Raw genomic sequence first — 16,487 nt, 5'->3', positions numbered from 1 at the left:
TCTTCTAACATGGACAGGTATGAAACTTCTAACCATCTGTAAGTGTGATGCAAAGGTACAGTGCTTGCAGAACAGTTTAAAAGATCCTCTGTTTAGGGCAAGTAAGAGAAGAGTGAAAGCCACCAACACAGACCTCAGTAATATCTAACGAATTGTTAGCTACATGAAATACCTATGTTGAACACAGCCAAGAGCAAGGCAGACCTACATCTCCTCCTGAAAACTCGGGCCAAACACTCTGCAGAAATGTCATGGTTTAACCCAGCCAGCCACTAAGCACCACACAGCTGCTCACCCACTCCCCCACCACCACAGAGGGATGGGGAAGAGATTCAGGAAAAAAGGTAAAATTTATGAGTTGAGAGAAGACCAATATGAAGAAACTGAAGTGTCCTTGACTTAGTATAAACATTACTTTCCAACAACTAAAACATCAGTGTGTTATCAACATTCTCATACTAAACACAGAACACAGCACTGTACCAGCTACTGAGAAGAAAACTAACTCTATCCCAGCTGAAACCAGGACAGGAAAGTACTAGAAGGGAAGTCAAAATACATAATGAAGTCAGATGTAGTGCTAGAGGGAGTTTATCTGCAGATGCTTTCAATAACATGTTTTTCAGAAGACCACACCCAAAAAGAACCCTTTCTTATAAACAGGCACTGAAGTTTAACTGCCCAAGATTGTTTAACCCTTCTCTCAAAAATACTGAGAAATAATAAGCTAAAAACTTACACTGTACTGTTCCAAGTTTTTCTCCTTATTTGCCTCTGTATCCTCTAAATCCTTGTGTATAGCTGCAATCTGCCGTTTCTTGTCATTGATGGCTTGATCTAAAGACTTCAGTTCTTTTTTTATCCACTTATCCCTTTCTTCTTTGGAAGTAAACTGGCTTCCTCGACCTTGTTTTGCATAAAGATCTGTCCTTTCCTGTGTAGCCTGTGCAAGCCTATTTTGAGAAGGGAAAGACATGCTGTATTGTACAGAAATCTTGAATTTATTAAGGGCAAGCATTAAGAATTACCATGAGAGATTTTGGAAAACATCAAACCAGGCTCAAAAATAAGCCCTAAATCAGTAACAAAGAAGACGATCATGTTATAAACCATGAAGTCACTCAGAAGACTTCACAAGAAGTAATAATAGCCCACAAGTGGTTAAGCTCAAAAATTAATTTCACTGAATACTGTTCCCACCACCCACCCCCAACATAAAGGAGGTTTTTACAGATCATCTGTAAGTACATATAGCTACTCCATCCTCAAACAGCAAGCACAACTCAGTTAACTGCACACTTGGATAGTACTGATTGTATCCTGGTTAGTTTTATTTCAGGTTTTGGGGGTTTTTTAAATGCTTTGACTCCCCATTGCAGAATGCCACAGACCTAGCAATTCCCCTCTCTTCTTTTTCTTTTACACTGTTGAATTTCGGCTCCGTTTCTGCTAATTCTTTCTGCTTCTCCTCAATTTTCTCAAGAAGCTTTTGCCTCTCTTTTAACAGTCTTTTCTGGAAATCAAACAAAGCAGTATTTAAAAGTCAGGTATTATCATAACTGTATTACTAGATAAATACAGACTTCTAAAGAATAATTTAATTGTAAGATTGCAAGATGCCATTGCTTATCCAATACTATGCAGTTGCAACACTTAACAGAAGTGAATTCAGTTCCAATCAGGACAGCAAAGAGATGAAACGAAGCATTCTCAAGAAGCTAAACTATGCAAGCGAAGAACATCTGCATGGGCCAAACAAGCAGGTTCAAGTTAGTGTTACAAACAAACCCCTCCTTCCCAATACCTGTAGCAATTAAGATCAAGAATTATAGGTGCCTGTTCTTGCAACATGCAGAACAATAAATAAAGGATCATAACACAGGTGTCTAGGGGATGTAAACACAGACATCACAAAAACCTAAGAAAATAACGAAAGGCCACATAGTCCAAAGCAAAAACTTCACCGTACAAGTATACTACCATCTGCCAATGACATTTTAAAGACTTCACCGCTGTTACGTACCCTTTGTTCACTGTTGCCAGCTAATTCATCCTGCAGGTCTTTAGCCTTTAGCTCCAATTTAGTCCTCTGTTTAATCTGCTCCTGTCTTTCAGCACTAAGCTGTTCCTTCTCTTCTTTCATAGCCGAAATCTTTGTCTTCAGTTCTCGAACTTGTCGTTCTATTTCCTATGCAAATTTAATTATGTAGTACCTTAAACACTGCATACACATTTCAGTATCTATCAAAACTCACAAGATTATTATTATGCAGATCAAGATACAATGAAACTGTGAAAACCTTCTGTTTCCCAACAGGATGAAAACATTTAATACAATTTAACACTGTTTTAGAACCACCTCCACCCCCCACCCTGCAAAAAAACAAACCCCACAAAGCAAAACAGACCTCTGGACAGTGCCTTGTTAAGAAGTATTTTTACCTCCATTTTATCTCTAGCATCTTGCTGGGCATCTCTCAGCTGCCTAGATTTCTCTCCACTTGTCTCTCGTTTGGCAGAAAGCTGTACAGAAACATCACCAATAGCTTAAGTAGCAAGATTCTGGTTTAGAAGTAGTTCCAGAAAGAAAATAATCTGTTAGATTAGTGAAGAACATTGACAGGATTCTATCAAGGAATGCAAGGACATGTCTGAAAAAAGCAAATAAACTGCTCATGAGATCATGTTATATTTTGTATTAGCCAAGACATTTTACCTCATCAAGCTTAGCTCGTGTTTCATTAAGCTCCTGATTATAAATGGTGTATTCTAACGCTCTCCTCATTTTATCCCATTTCTGATACTGAGCCAGCTCTTCTTTCTCCTCTTCTAGGGTATGCAGTCGCTCTTCAATGTATTTCAACAACTCATTGATCTTCTCTCGCTTGCCCTCTTAGAAAAGATGACAAACAATGTAATACATTCCCTCATCTTTAAAGCTAATGAATCTCCTCCAGTGATTAACAATTTGTCAACAGTTATGAAATGTGAAAAGCAGAACCTGTGTCCAGAAGTTCCCCAAAAAAACCAACCATCCTTATAGCAGAACTGTTGATACTAGCTATGTAAAGCAACACAAGCAGATACTCTCTTGGCTCAGAAGCTTAAAATAATTACAGACTATACTACGTAAACTTTACTGTTTGCATAGCAGTAGGTATCCTGATTTTCTGATAGCTGCCAGCTAACATTCATGTTTTGAACAGCACAAACATCCCTTTTAGTCTAGCTAAAAAGTTTAATTACTCAAAGCACACATTAAGTCACTTATTAAACCTTTTCAGACATTTAAAATTCAAGGAAGAGATACTGATGACAAACAGTTGAAGGAGGAATGCAAAATAATCCAAGGAACTGGTAAAGCTAACAGAATACAGACACGGTGACTCTGAAGAGTCAATGGTGTGGAACTAGGCTAAGGAAAACATTTGCAGATTCACTAATTGCTGAGAAAAACTACCTGAAAGGAACCTATCCTCATTATAATATAACAATAATAGCAAAAGTAACTCCCCTTGAAGCAGAAACTTTGAAAAGGTAGCCCCACCCCACCTCTGGAGCATGTGTATTGTATGTAGTATTATGTGAAAAATTTTAGCCAATCATGTACAATGACTAAATTCCCTGTTTGTTAAACTGTATATAAACCTCCTAAACCCAGGAAAAGTTATGCTAGCTTGGTGGATTTACCATCTAGCACCCATCTCTGCACAGACATGAAATAAATCTCAACTGTGTGTTGACTGGCTTTTTTTGCACATCAAGTGAATCTGATTTTTGGAACAACAGTATGATATGCTCTATATCATTTGACATACCACAAAAAAATCTAGCAATTAGCTTTATTCAAAAAGCCATAAACCTGTGTTGTGGGTTTTTTTTTCTTTTACTGTGGCATAAAACATTCATTTCTTAAAACTGTTTTTACCTGTTTCTTTCATTAGCGAAATACTCTCTTCTTTACGTTCATCATACACTCTGGTACCAGCTACTTCTCTTAGTAACTTCAGCCTTTGAGAGTCAGGAGCTGTGGCCATCTGGTTGATCTAAAAATTCAGTATCTATTATTTCAATAGCCTGCTCTGGATGTATGGCTAACCACAACAGATCAAAGATTGCACTTCTTTTGCTGTGCCTGCTTGCCTGAGGTTTTGGCAGGAAGATTCAGATCCCTAGTATATAAGATAGTGCCTTTTTTTATTATTTTTTTAGACTATTACTTCAGCACAGCCAGTATTCTGCTTGAAATGAATTTTGTTTTTTCAAATGCTACCAGTTATTACTAAAACTCAAGATACCAGTATTACATGAACTGAAGAAATCATCATCCACTCAAAATTATGTTTAGACAAACTCAAACTTGAGCTTTTAAGTCCTGGTGCTAAATCAATTTAAAAACCTCCAAAAAACCACACCAAAATGTAGGGGTTATAAATCTTAGAATAATTCAGGTCATGGAACACTCATTAATCCAACATTAAGTCAGTCATAGAATTAAACTAGACATAAAATGCACTTTCTGCCAATATTCATTTTAATGGCTGCATCCTTTTATAAGGTAACTGTTTCTAATTTGTATTGTATTAAAACCTGTAAGCTGCTTGGGTCTTGAAGACCAGTTAATACAAGCCATGATATGAACCCCTTCCCTGCTGTGTGTTCACTTCTGGTACTTCCACATTTCCATTCATCTTCCACGAAGAGTATTTTTAGTCTCTTAAAAAAACAGCATAGGGATTATGTTTGCTTTGTATTTAAGTATACAGAAAAGCACGTGATTGCAAAAATTACCATGAAAAAAATATTTTCTAGAAATCAACATTACAGACTTTAAAACTTTTTTCTTAAAATTTACATAAACTACTAAAACAGTAATATTCGCAAAAAGCAGCATCTACAAGAACTGCTTCAAACCAAAATGGATTTAGATTTTAGGTTACTTCTGCAAAAATTGAAGTAAGTTTGGCATTCAGAAAGCATGATACTCTTGACAGTGATTTCTTCCACTTTGTGGAAAAGAATCTTACCTTTCCTTGTTTGACAATATAGTAGGGATTACTGCGAGAAAATCCAGCACTTTCAAGAAGATTCATTACATCATTTTTCCTGAAATGTTATTGTGAATCTATTAAAAACACTTACAGCAAAAGTGACAACTGTAAAAATTCTGTAAAGTATCACAACTATACATCACATACTATAATCAGTGTGCAATGCAAGCTCTGTTTGAAGAAGCTTCTTCATTTGACAATAGCTAATCCTAAAATTAAATGAGAGAAAAATGAAAACTACCTAAAATACTACAGCATTGGAAAGAGATTAAGAAAGAAGCATCTCGAAGCAAAGAGGTAGCAAATACAGGTAAAGATATCACAAGGAAGGATAAGAAACAACTTAAGGTCTGGTAACTCTTCTGTTCAAGAGCTCTGAAAAATACTCTAGAAGCAGTTAAACATCATGGTAATGAAAGGATTAAACTGCAAATTTAAAGTCTGCTGTCTATTGCACAAGGACTGATGTCCTTGCTGTCTAACTACCAGCGCTCAGTATTATACAATTGCATTTATTTCAGGCTAGAGATGCAAGTGTTAAGTTTGACTGGAGAATTTTACAGAAATACTACTAGTCTCACCCAGCTAAGTAAAAGAAGTACCTACGTCACCATTTTCTTGTCTAAGAAATATTGGTCCTTCTTCGCTCCAATGACTCTGCGAAGTGAGACTTCCTCTTTATCAATCTTAAGAAAACAAAAGCCAGTAAATTTAACTGCTTGCAGTAGGTATGTATAACTAATCCAGAATTCACAGATTCAAAAAGCAGTTACTATACTGAAGATTTCTACAATACTGAGATGACTAGAGTCTGAAGCATTCATCTGTTTCCAAAGTAGCGTATTCAACTTACCGGTAACCTGTTGTCCGAATTGTCAAAAATAATTTCCACAAATGCTGAAATAACACGAGGACCTGTACCTTCCTAAGAAAGGAGATGTTTTGGTTAGGTAATTCCCATCTTAGACTGATTTTGAGCTCACTCATCTCCTCTTTTCCCTGACAAACCCACTTCCCCTTTCCTCCCAAGGATTTAAGTATCAAAAGCATCTATGTAAGACCCAGCATACATTTTTATTTCTGAAAATCCTGGATACACATTCACCAGTGCGCATTACCAGCGTAACATATTATTTTGTATATAAATTCCCTTTTGCCAAAGGGAAACAGAAGATGTTTAAGGATGTTTTAAAAGTAATTGACTTAAAATATCCACAGCCCAGCAATTTACCATTTTTGCAGTAACATTCAAATGCCTTAGCTTGTTCTTTAGTCTTGTTATACACCTTTCACTTACATGCAACAAAGCCAGTCTCTGCTCTGGGCGAAGATGACTAAACTCATCACTGAGGACAAACTGAATTGCTGCAATAAAACAGTAAAGAAACAGAAGATCTTTCCTTTAGGGAGATATGCAGCAGTTTCTTTAACTCAAAACATAGTTTTACTGTTGTTTAGTACATCATTGCTAATATCTTACAATGTTTCTTCATTAAAAACCTTAATTTGCTGGATCTTCATCACTCAGCCTGCTGTACACCAGAACTTCTCTGAAGTTTCATTATTGCCACCTTTCTACGTAGCATCAATAACACTACACAAGTAGGGATTCAGGAGCTTTCTTCTACAAATACATAGCACCCAGACTGGGTTAAAAACATTGCTAAAATACTTAGTACTGGGCAATTTATAAAGACTACCATCACAAATGCCACTAACACCTTTCACTAGCACCTCCTCTCCTTCATTGATGCTCCTACCCCACAAAATCCCCCTCATAACCATATGTTAAAAAAATTGTATAAAGCTGTGCCATACTGCTATAGAATCAGCTTAGAATTTAGCCACTAAGATTGTCTAAAGCAACTGCAAATACTACTATCAGCTTTGAAGGTGCATGACTTTTAGAATCGGTTTCCTCCTGTAAATACTTCTTTGCCATTTAAGAGTCTCAGAAGGCTCTCAGTAAGAGAACCTGAATACTAAGGGAAAACCTGAAGGTAAGTATTAACAAAGTGCATCGAGATCTGCCTTTCATCACTGTCAAGTAATTACCAACCTGCCACTCCTTGTTGAGGAGGAACGTTTGGTAAACCAACTTCCAGCAAAACCAAAGAAACCTGGTACAATCAGTACCTCCACATTATTATGTTAAGAAATCCAAGCTTACCATAAAAAAAGTTGCTTTTTCCAGATCCGTTTCTTCCCACTGAAAATTAAAACAAAGTATAACCTCAAGTTGACATAAACACTGCAATGTACATTATACATCACACAGAAATGTTCAAGAACAGAACCCAAATAACACAGCCAAACAAAACCTCAAGGGAATGAGACAACATTAGTAGATGCATCACTTAAGTCATTGCCCGAGAACAAGAGAATAGTTCTTTTCCCACTCTAAACACATTACAATGACTTACAAACTCCATCCAACACTACTGCACAATGAGAATAATGGGTAAACCAATCCTATTTATTCCCATCCTTTTATTTTTAATATTGATTCTCCTGGTGAGGTAAGAACAGTAGACCTAAATCCAATTCTTCTGGTCCCAGCATCAATTTTTTATATTTAACCAAAGGAAATCACTTGCCTGTACATTCAGGTTGACTGTATGAACTTCAGGTAGTATACAAACTTCTTAAATACTCCACTTGCTAATTCAGCAATGTTTTGTTTTAAAAAGACCAGAAGAAGTGCCATTTCTATTTAAAAAATAAAGGTATAAGAATACCACACTATGCTAGCATACAGTAATCTGTGTTTATTCTGATGTGTATCAGCAAGGCTCAGTGTCTTATCTTTAAGACCAGCACATACTGTATTAATTTCAAAACTGCTTGCCTTCCAGCTGCAATGAGCATCCCAGGCTTTCCACTGCTTCCTGCCTATATGCCCTCCAGTTTCAACTCATCCCCAAAATTACTTGGGACTGCTATGCGGTCTTTATACAGGCAAAACAATAGCAAAGTTGGATTTTCCCCCCTCCCCCCACCCCTTTTTAAACACTTATACCTGAATAAAGTTTTAGCTCCTGCTGAAGTGACACTACATAATAGGACATGCTATTCAAGTCATATGCACATTTTTTCCAGTCTCAGAGTAAAATCCTGGCTACTAAGTTTTTATGTCCAAAACTGACAGTTTTCTGACAGGTCAGCAGTCTCAAAGTTGCTGCACAATCACTAAAATCAATGCAAATGAAAAGGCACGACCAGGCATCCATGCGCAAAAATAGGAAGAGGTGTGAGATGGACAACAACATACTGTCAGATTAGGTGTTATTTATGAAAACTACACTTTGAAACTTATATTACACTTTTTGTCAGTTCACATTCCAGAGATTCATTCCTCCAAAGCTGAAAGAAAGAGGATTGTCTTCTCTGCAGCAGTTTATAATAGCTAGTGTGCTTAGATATAAAAAATGATCACACCTGCACACACACACAAAAAAAAGAACCCCATACAAATTCTCTGCTGCTGTTCCTGCAAGGACAGTCTTTAAAGGGGGTCTGGCTGATACAGAGATTTGCACGTATGAAGGCGTTTACAGACCTCACTCAACTTCTAAAAACTCAAGACATACTACTGTCACAGTAAAACCGAACGTTAGCATTACTTTGCTCTAAGTGCAATACATCTTGTGGAATGTTACAGACAACTGTAAAAAAGTTTCCAAAACAGAAAATATAGTCATCAAATGTAGGCAGAACGTTAAAAACTGTAAAGGACTCTAACGTGAACATCATCTGAAATAACAATGCACTCTAGTTAGTGTTAAAAGACAAGTATCTGAACTTACCGATGACATTGTGTTTTGAGCTGAATGGGTCCACGATGGTTTGGTCCCTGTAGCTTCGAAAGCCCTGGATGATTACCTAATGAGAAGAGTGAGTTACTTCAGCAACATTCTCAGTGTTCTTGAACTGTAAGATTTTACAGAATAGAATTGTAGAATCACTGAGGTTGGAAAAGACCTTTGAGATCATCAAATCCAACCATGAACCCAATGCACTCAATCCCCTCATCCAGATCACTGACAAAGATATTAAACAGAACTCCATTAAAGTGAACTCCATTCACCACCACTCTTTGGGCTCGGCCACCCATCTAGTTTTTTACCCAGCGTAGAGCGCACCTGTCTGAGCCATGAGCAGCCAGTTTCTCCAGTAGATGCTGTGGAAAGACTGTCAAAGGCTTTACTAAAGTCTAGGTAGACACCATGCACAGCCTTTCTGTCATCCACTAAGAGGGTCACCTTGTCATAGAAAGTGATCAGGTTTGTCAAGCAGGATCAGTCTTTCATAAATCCATGCTGCCTGGGCCTCATCCCCCAGTTGTCCTGTGCATGCCCTGTGATGACGCTCAGCATGATCTGCTCCATAACCTTCTTCGGCACCGAGGTTAGGCTGACAGGCATTTAGTTCTGCAGATCCTCCTTCCCACCCTTCTTGTAGTAGATGGGTGTCCCATTAGCTAACCGCCAATCTTCTGGAACCTCCCCAGTTAGCCAGAACTGTTGATAAATGATGGACAGTGGCTTGGCCAGCTCCTCTGTCAGCTCCCTCAGCACTGCTGAGTGGATCCCATCCAGCCTCATAGACTTTTGCACATCTAAGTGCAGCAGCAGGTCACTAACCATTTCCTCCTGGACTTCCAGGACTTCACTCTGCTCCTGCTCATCCCAATCTTCCAGCTCAGGGGGCTGAGTACCCGGGGGGAAGCTGGTCTTGCTATTAAGGACTGAGGCAAAGAAAGCATTAAGTACCTCAGCCTTTTCCTGAGCTTTTGAGGCAATATTTCTTGGCCCTCTTTTTGTTTCTAATGTAATTGTAAATACATTTTTTGGTTATCTTTTACAGCAGTGGCCAGCCTGGGTTTTATAGCTGGGCTTTCACCTCTCTGATCTCCCTGCATAACCTCATGACATCCCTATAGCCCTCCAGAGTTGCCTGTCCCTTCTTCCAAATGTGGTAAACTCTCCTTTTCCTCAAGTTCCAGCCAAAGTTCTCTGTTCAGCCAGGCTGTTCTCCCTCACTGGCTTGTCTTTCATCACATGGGGACAGCTTGCTCTGGTGCCTTTAAGACTACCTTCTTGAATAAGGCCCAGCCTTCCTGGACCCCTTGGCCCTTCAGGACTTTGTTTTGTTTATATTGATATTTACATCAAATTTTATGATGTTTATTATAATATTTACATCAATTATAATATACTTGGTTTCCCTCACCCTTCCCGCACACACTTCAACCTTGCAGCTCAAGATCAGCAACTTACATCGTAAAACTTGCCCTTCACCTAAGCATCACTTTCAGGACAGACTGTTCCCCCCACATCACAAGAGATGTTGATACTTATCTAGGCCAAAGCATGGTGAACAAGAGTTCTGAGAGTCTATCTGCAACAAACTACACAAGAAGATACATGCATTTGCATCATATTACATACAGGAAATAAAACCCTAATAACAAGCACTTATCCTAGCAGTGCCAGATTTATATTCAATTTTTATAATGCAATCCACACACAGTTTAAAAAATTTTATTTGCAAATTCTCCTAGCAGAGCAACTGCAGACTACAAAAGCTATACCAGACTACCTATTATACATGCAATACAGTCTTTTTTGGTTTAGTTTTTTTTTATTTTAGTGTGGAACCTAAAGGGAAAAGTAAAAAAAAAAAAAAAAAAAGCAAGCTATCTTTGATTTAGCATATTCACTTCCTAAATAGACAAATACAAACCTATACAATTAACTTCAGGAACTATACAGGAAACAGTCATCTAGAAGCAGTATGTCAAATTTAAACTATTCAATTTCAGTAGATTTGAGGTTTGCCAGGCCAAGTAACACACAAGGTACACCTTGTCAATATTCTTATGCTTCAGTTCTGCACAGCAGTGAAACTGATCCAAACTCCATCGTACATACTCCAGAATTAAACAATCTTTTCTAAACACTACAACTGTACTGAAAGACTATACAGTAGCTTTGCTTTGCTCGGTAAGACATCAGAGAGACAGCAGCCATCTGAAAAGTTTTGATGTTTGAAATCTTTCAGCAAGAATGCTTACAAAAAGACTAGAGTTTAATCACTACCTACTTTGGCCAGCTATTCCCCAACAGAAGCAAGATATTGTTAAAATAATGCCAATGTTTCACCATGATAGCTATCATAACCTAAGAATTACTTGTTAGGAAGACAGCAAAATATCTTACAAGGTACTTATTATTACTATGAAGTTTACAGTGTGAAGTTATTTCCACTTTGTTTGCAAGGTCTATTATCCCATCACCATCTTCTGTTTTTCTGAACATGCCATCCCTTCTCTCACATTGATACAAGAATTACTTACTCTAAAGAAAACAAGAAAGAATTTGAAAAACAGAGGATGTTAATCAATCCTTACAGTGAGCAAGACATGGCCTTAGGAGAAGGAATAGATACCACAAATACAACAAGCTAGGAAATAACTTGATAAGCTCAAGAAGAAACAAAGGGGTAAGGAGTCTACAAACAGAAAATTACTGGAACTATGAATGAACTATCCTAACAAGCATACTAAAAGATTCACTCTCAAGCAAATAAAGCCCCCATCCACAGAACTTGCATGGTGAAAAAAATACTGTATCTTTAAATGGAGATGAGGTTCCCAAGAACCAGTGAGAATTAATGTGACATAATATAAACAATTATTCAAAATGTATAAAATGTTTTAGCATGTGTTAAGAGATGTGCTAGCTTTGTGGATTCACCACCTAGCACCCATTACAAAGACAGGAAACAAGTATCCCAACTCTGTGTGTGGATCAGTCAGCTCTTGCACATCGGGTGAAGAGCCCAGATCTGGGATAACAACATCTTCAAGTATTAAAATAACCCACGTTCCAGAAGATGAGCATAATACTTGGTATCTGAAAAGCACATACAGAACTTCAGAAAAAAGCCTTCATCCACCCTGCATATTCTGAAACCTCTTAACTACTTTATTGCCTTCTATAGCCTTGGATCAAGACTTACATTTTAATCTCCAAACTCCAGGAATTATTTCTGGGAAGCAACAAAATAAAGGATATTAGTGGAATCTAATTCACCCTCATCTGTTTTATTCTCATGTTCATACGTTGCTACACTCTCTTCTTTAGCTCCTAAAACAGCATTGGTCATTAAGCACCTAAATTTCTTTTTTCCCGGATGCAATTAATTTCACCTGTTCCGACTTAATTTGGACTTCTGTCTGATTCCATGTATCTTCACTACTGTTTACTTTTGTGCAATTCGAATCTGGAGAACAAGAATTCTTATTCAAAGACTTTAAAGCTATGCGTGCACCAGCAATGATAGACTAATGTACTAAAATATGATCAAAAGGCATCTGAAATACGCCCTAGTCAGCCAGACAGTTGATGAAAACCTGATTTTTATGTAGAACATGCACTTTCAAACAATAATAAAAGTATTCTTCTTAATAAAGATACCAGTACGGTGTCTGAAAGTCAGGTCAATTTTGAGCTCACCGAGAAATGAGAATCCTACCAGGCTTTGTATGAACGTGCACAGGCAGTGGTACTAAGGCAGCCATAAAAATTCAACCATACTGTGCAATATGACTGCAAGGATATACCAGAGAAGTAACATTAAAGACCGCCTCAGTCATAAAACCTGTTTGGAAAAGGTCCATACAAGGACCTTCTTTTTAACTGAACGTTAGCTGTAGATTACTTGTCAAGAATGACTTATAATAGGTTAAATGGTCCATGCCCGGAGGCTTAAGGCATCAACACAATACAAGCCGTAACTGTTGTTTCTACCGGTGGTTCGGGCAGCCAGAACCAGATTGCATTGAAACCCCAAATACAATCACATTACCTCACTGAACAAAAATCAGATTTTAAAAAAAAGAAGTAAAAAATAAGAGAACCCACAACTTTAACACCTGAAAGATGCCGCCTGACTACTAAGGACTACCCTTTGTTTGGGTACAAGCCCCGCGCGGGTGCGAGCCTCCGGGCTGTGGGTCACCCACTGCCTGGGGGGCCGGGACAGCAGCGCTGCTCCCTCCAAAGGGTCCCCACAGAGTCCGCGGACAAGTCCCGGGTCCAAGAGGGCCTCCCCCCAACGCCACTTCACACCTGCAATGAATGAAACCAGTCGGGGGAACCGGGGGAGGAAAGGCACCCGTCAGCCGACACGGCGGACTTACTCCGTGGCTGGGCCGGGTGGGTTTCCCCTCAGCGAGGCCCGCGGTCGCCCCCCCGGGAGAACAGCGAACCAAGCAAAGGCCTTCGGAACTGCCACCAGCCAGCGGGCCTCTTGCTGCGGGCCGGGACCTAGCTCTGCCGCTCACCGGAGGCTGAAGACCCTCTCAGAGCCGGCATGGGGCAGGGCAGAGCAGACCGGGCCAAAGAGCCCCCGCCAGGCGCAGGCCGCACCGCACAAGGCGGGCAGTTTGGACCCCGCCAGCTTACCTGCTTGATGTACATGTCTGGGTGAGAATAGGAGAGGCGCCTCCGCCGGTGCTTCCTGCCGTCGCTCAGCCCGCTCTCACCGTCTCTCCCTGCTACGAGTGCTCGGCGCGATCCCGGGTGTCCGCCGCCGCCACCGCCTCCCCCCGCCCCTTCAGCCTCTCCTGACTTCCCAGCACCGCGCCCCGCTCACCCCTCATGCAAACAAAATGGCGGCGGAGCCTCCCCCATCCCGACCCGGCGCGAACCATTCAGCACGACATGGAGGGGGAGGAGCAGAGCAGCAAACACGCCCTTGCTCAGCCGAAGAAGGGGCACCGCAAAGGACAGTAGGGGTCCTCCTTTCTTTCATACTCTAAAGTGCTTCACTGGCCCTTTCGAAGATGCTCTCAAGCGGAGAGGCGGGTGACAGTGCCCCCCCCTCGCGGTGGTGGTCCCCCCAGGGAGTTGGGAAAAGTGGTTTCTCCCCCTGAGGCGCAGTTTGGGCGCCAAAGGCAAGTGTGAGCCGAGCGGGGGAAAGCGGCGCCTCGCGGCTGCAGGGGGCGCTGCGGGGCCGGGGGCGGTTTGACCCCGGCAGCCTACGCAGTGCCCAGGCCTCTCCTGGGCTGTCTTTTATTGGAGGATCATACAAAAAAAAAAATTAAAAAACCCCACAAACAAACAAAACAAAACAAAACAAAAAAAAACAGAAAGAGGAATTAGCAGCCTAAGCGCCTGCAGCTGGGCCCTAGCGCGCCCCCTCACCCCCAGTGCGCCCGTAGCCTGGCCATCCCGCCAGGCTGCAGGCTCCTAGCTGCGCAGGGCTGAGAGCATAAGGCCATTGGGCATTCCAGGCCCTTCTCCAATTTTTAGCTTATTCAGATCCCGTTTTGCTCCTTGCCGAGCCCAGCCCCTCCAGCGAGACAAGATGAAGCCATGTCCGGCAGGGCCAAGCATCCTTTGGGTGCAAGGTGCCATGGCGTGGGGCCCAGGTGCCCTCTCAGGCCTCGATGCCTCAGAGCTGAGCTCTGTGTCCACTGCAAAAAGCCTGGGCAAAGCCAAATGTGTGCCCGCAGTGAGCTAAGTAATAGGAATGGTGTGAAATATTCTCAGGAAAATGGAAATACTAGCTTGAGTCTGTACCCACTCTTTTATCTCCCAGAGTGCCACTATTCAGTTCCCCTGAGAGGCTGTCAAACACACAAAACAAGCAAAATGAAGGAAGAAAAACAATTTTCTTTTAATCTCTTTCAGTTACAGTAATTTCAGGTGTTATTGTGACAACAGCAGGGGCATGACGTCTCAGAGAAAACACAATTTTCAGTTTGATAGTACTCCTTAAACAATGCAGCTGCAGCCAATGCTTCTATACATGTGATACAATTCCTGTACTGATCCTCTTAACAGTAATAAAAATCAGATTTAAACAGAATGGTCTAGTTCCTACTTCTCCTAGAATAAATAATAGGTGGATAAATTACTTTCATTGCTTAATGGGAAAATCTCCCCAGTCCCAAGCATTCTTAACCACCATGTAATGAAATGATTTTACTAAAGGACCATCAGGAAGTTATTGTTACAGATATCACCTGCACCTTTAAAGAAATGGTTCATTGTTTCTTCAGAAAGCACAGTGCTTAATAAACTAAAGCAATTAATGATTGTTCCACAAACGCATTCAGAATTCAAATTTCCTGCCTGGCTGTTCTGCTTTTACATTTAAATAGCTCAGTTCAATGGTACTTGGGGGAAAACATGTCTCCATTTGCATTTTCAAAATCCTTTTCATTTTAGGATATCAGGGAATTTAAAATCTTTACATGGGTCTCACAACATCTTTCTGGGATGGGTTTGTGTAATGGAATTTACTCTTTTTCTGGGGCTAAGTGAATTACAGATGCCAGTACTCGGGCTCCCAGCAGCCTGCCCCATCCAATGGGACTCACTGGCATGGGGGAAAAGAGAGTTTAGAAAAGAAAGGGAAGTCGAATTCCCCGGTTTTCCTCACAGTACACTTAAAACATCCTATATTTGGTTGAAATAATTATTTAGATTCGGTTTTGTGTAAATATTTGCATATAAGTAAATTGCATAGATTTACACATTCTAGGTAAACTCGGTAATTTTCAAAATCACCCTGTGAAGCACTCAGGCAGGAGAAAACAGCAATATGTTTTATGCATTTGAGACCCCATTGGCACCGCACAGCAGGCCGTGCAGTCTGACCTCTGCTGAAACACTGTATTGGGTTTGTGTGGCCAGGTTTTGGTAGCACGGGGGCTACAGGGGTGGCTTCTATGAGAAGCTACTAGAAGCTTCCCCTGTGTCTCCAAGACGGACTCGCCACTGGCCAAGGCTGAGCCCATCAGCAATGGTGGTAGCGCCTCTGGGATAACATATTTAAGAAGGAAAAAACAATGTGCAACAAAAATATTGTAGGGGAAGAGGGAAGTGGGAATATGTGAGAGGAACAGCTCTGCAGCCCTCCAGGCCAGTGCAGGAGGAGGCCAGAGGGGCTCTAGGCGCTGGAGCAGGGATTCCCTGGCAGCCTGGGTTGAAGCCCATGGCAGGGCAGGCTGTGCCCTCAGCCCATGGAGGCCCACGGTGGAGCAGACCCCCCCTCAGCCCGTGGAGGCCCACGGTGGAGGCAATCCCCCCCTCAGCCCATGGAGGCCCACGGTGGAGCAGATCCCCACCCCGCAGCCCATGGAGGCCCACAGTGGAGCAGACCCCCCCTCAGCCCGTGGAGGCCCACGGTGGAGGCGACCTCCCCCTCAGCCCGTGGAGGCCCACCGTGGAGCAGATCCCCACCCCGCAGCCCGGGCAGGGCCCACCCCCGGAGCACAGGGTGCCCGCAGGGGGCTGTGACCCGCGGGCAGCCCGAAGCGAGCAGCTCCTGGCCGGGCCTGTGGCCCCGCGGGGGGGCCGGGCTGGAGCCGGCTGGGCCTGAGGGGCTGCGCCCGCGGGGGGACCCGCACCGGGGCAGGGC

The 16,487-nt window shown here is 41.6% G+C and overlaps 1 protein-coding gene across 1 annotated transcript in view; it reads right to left on the bottom strand.

Annotated features, from left to right (window-relative positions):
* Positions 1 to 13,722, bottom strand: part of SMC3 (structural maintenance of chromosomes 3) — a 28,166-nt gene extending 14,444 nt beyond the window's left edge. The window contains exons 1-13 of the mRNA XM_005239251.4: positions 13,523 to 13,722; positions 8,858 to 8,933; positions 7,222 to 7,260; positions 6,349 to 6,416; positions 5,905 to 5,976; positions 5,658 to 5,737; positions 5,028 to 5,106; positions 3,929 to 4,046; positions 2,717 to 2,892; positions 2,443 to 2,523; positions 2,024 to 2,188; positions 1,392 to 1,513; positions 740 to 953 (exon numbers count right to left, since the gene is read on the bottom strand). Coding sequence (XP_005239308.1) covers positions 740 to 953; positions 1,392 to 1,513; positions 2,024 to 2,188; positions 2,443 to 2,523; positions 2,717 to 2,892; positions 3,929 to 4,046; positions 5,028 to 5,106; positions 5,658 to 5,737; positions 5,905 to 5,976; positions 6,349 to 6,416; positions 7,222 to 7,260; positions 8,858 to 8,933; positions 13,523 to 13,537 — 1,305 coding nt within the window. The 5' untranslated portion in view covers positions 13,538 to 13,722. The remainder of the gene's footprint in view (positions 1 to 739; positions 954 to 1,391; positions 1,514 to 2,023; positions 2,189 to 2,442; positions 2,524 to 2,716; positions 2,893 to 3,928; positions 4,047 to 5,027; positions 5,107 to 5,657; positions 5,738 to 5,904; positions 5,977 to 6,348; positions 6,417 to 7,221; positions 7,261 to 8,857; positions 8,934 to 13,522) is intronic.
* Positions 13,723 to 16,487: the final 2,765 nt, after the last annotated feature.

The sequence above is a fragment of the Falco peregrinus genome, chromosome 1 (genome assembly GCF_023634155.1).
Source record: "Falco peregrinus isolate bFalPer1 chromosome 1, bFalPer1.pri, whole genome shotgun sequence".
Taxonomy (NCBI): domain Eukaryota; kingdom Metazoa; phylum Chordata; class Aves; order Falconiformes; family Falconidae; genus Falco; species Falco peregrinus.
This window is presented reverse-complemented; position numbering and strand designations above follow the sequence as displayed.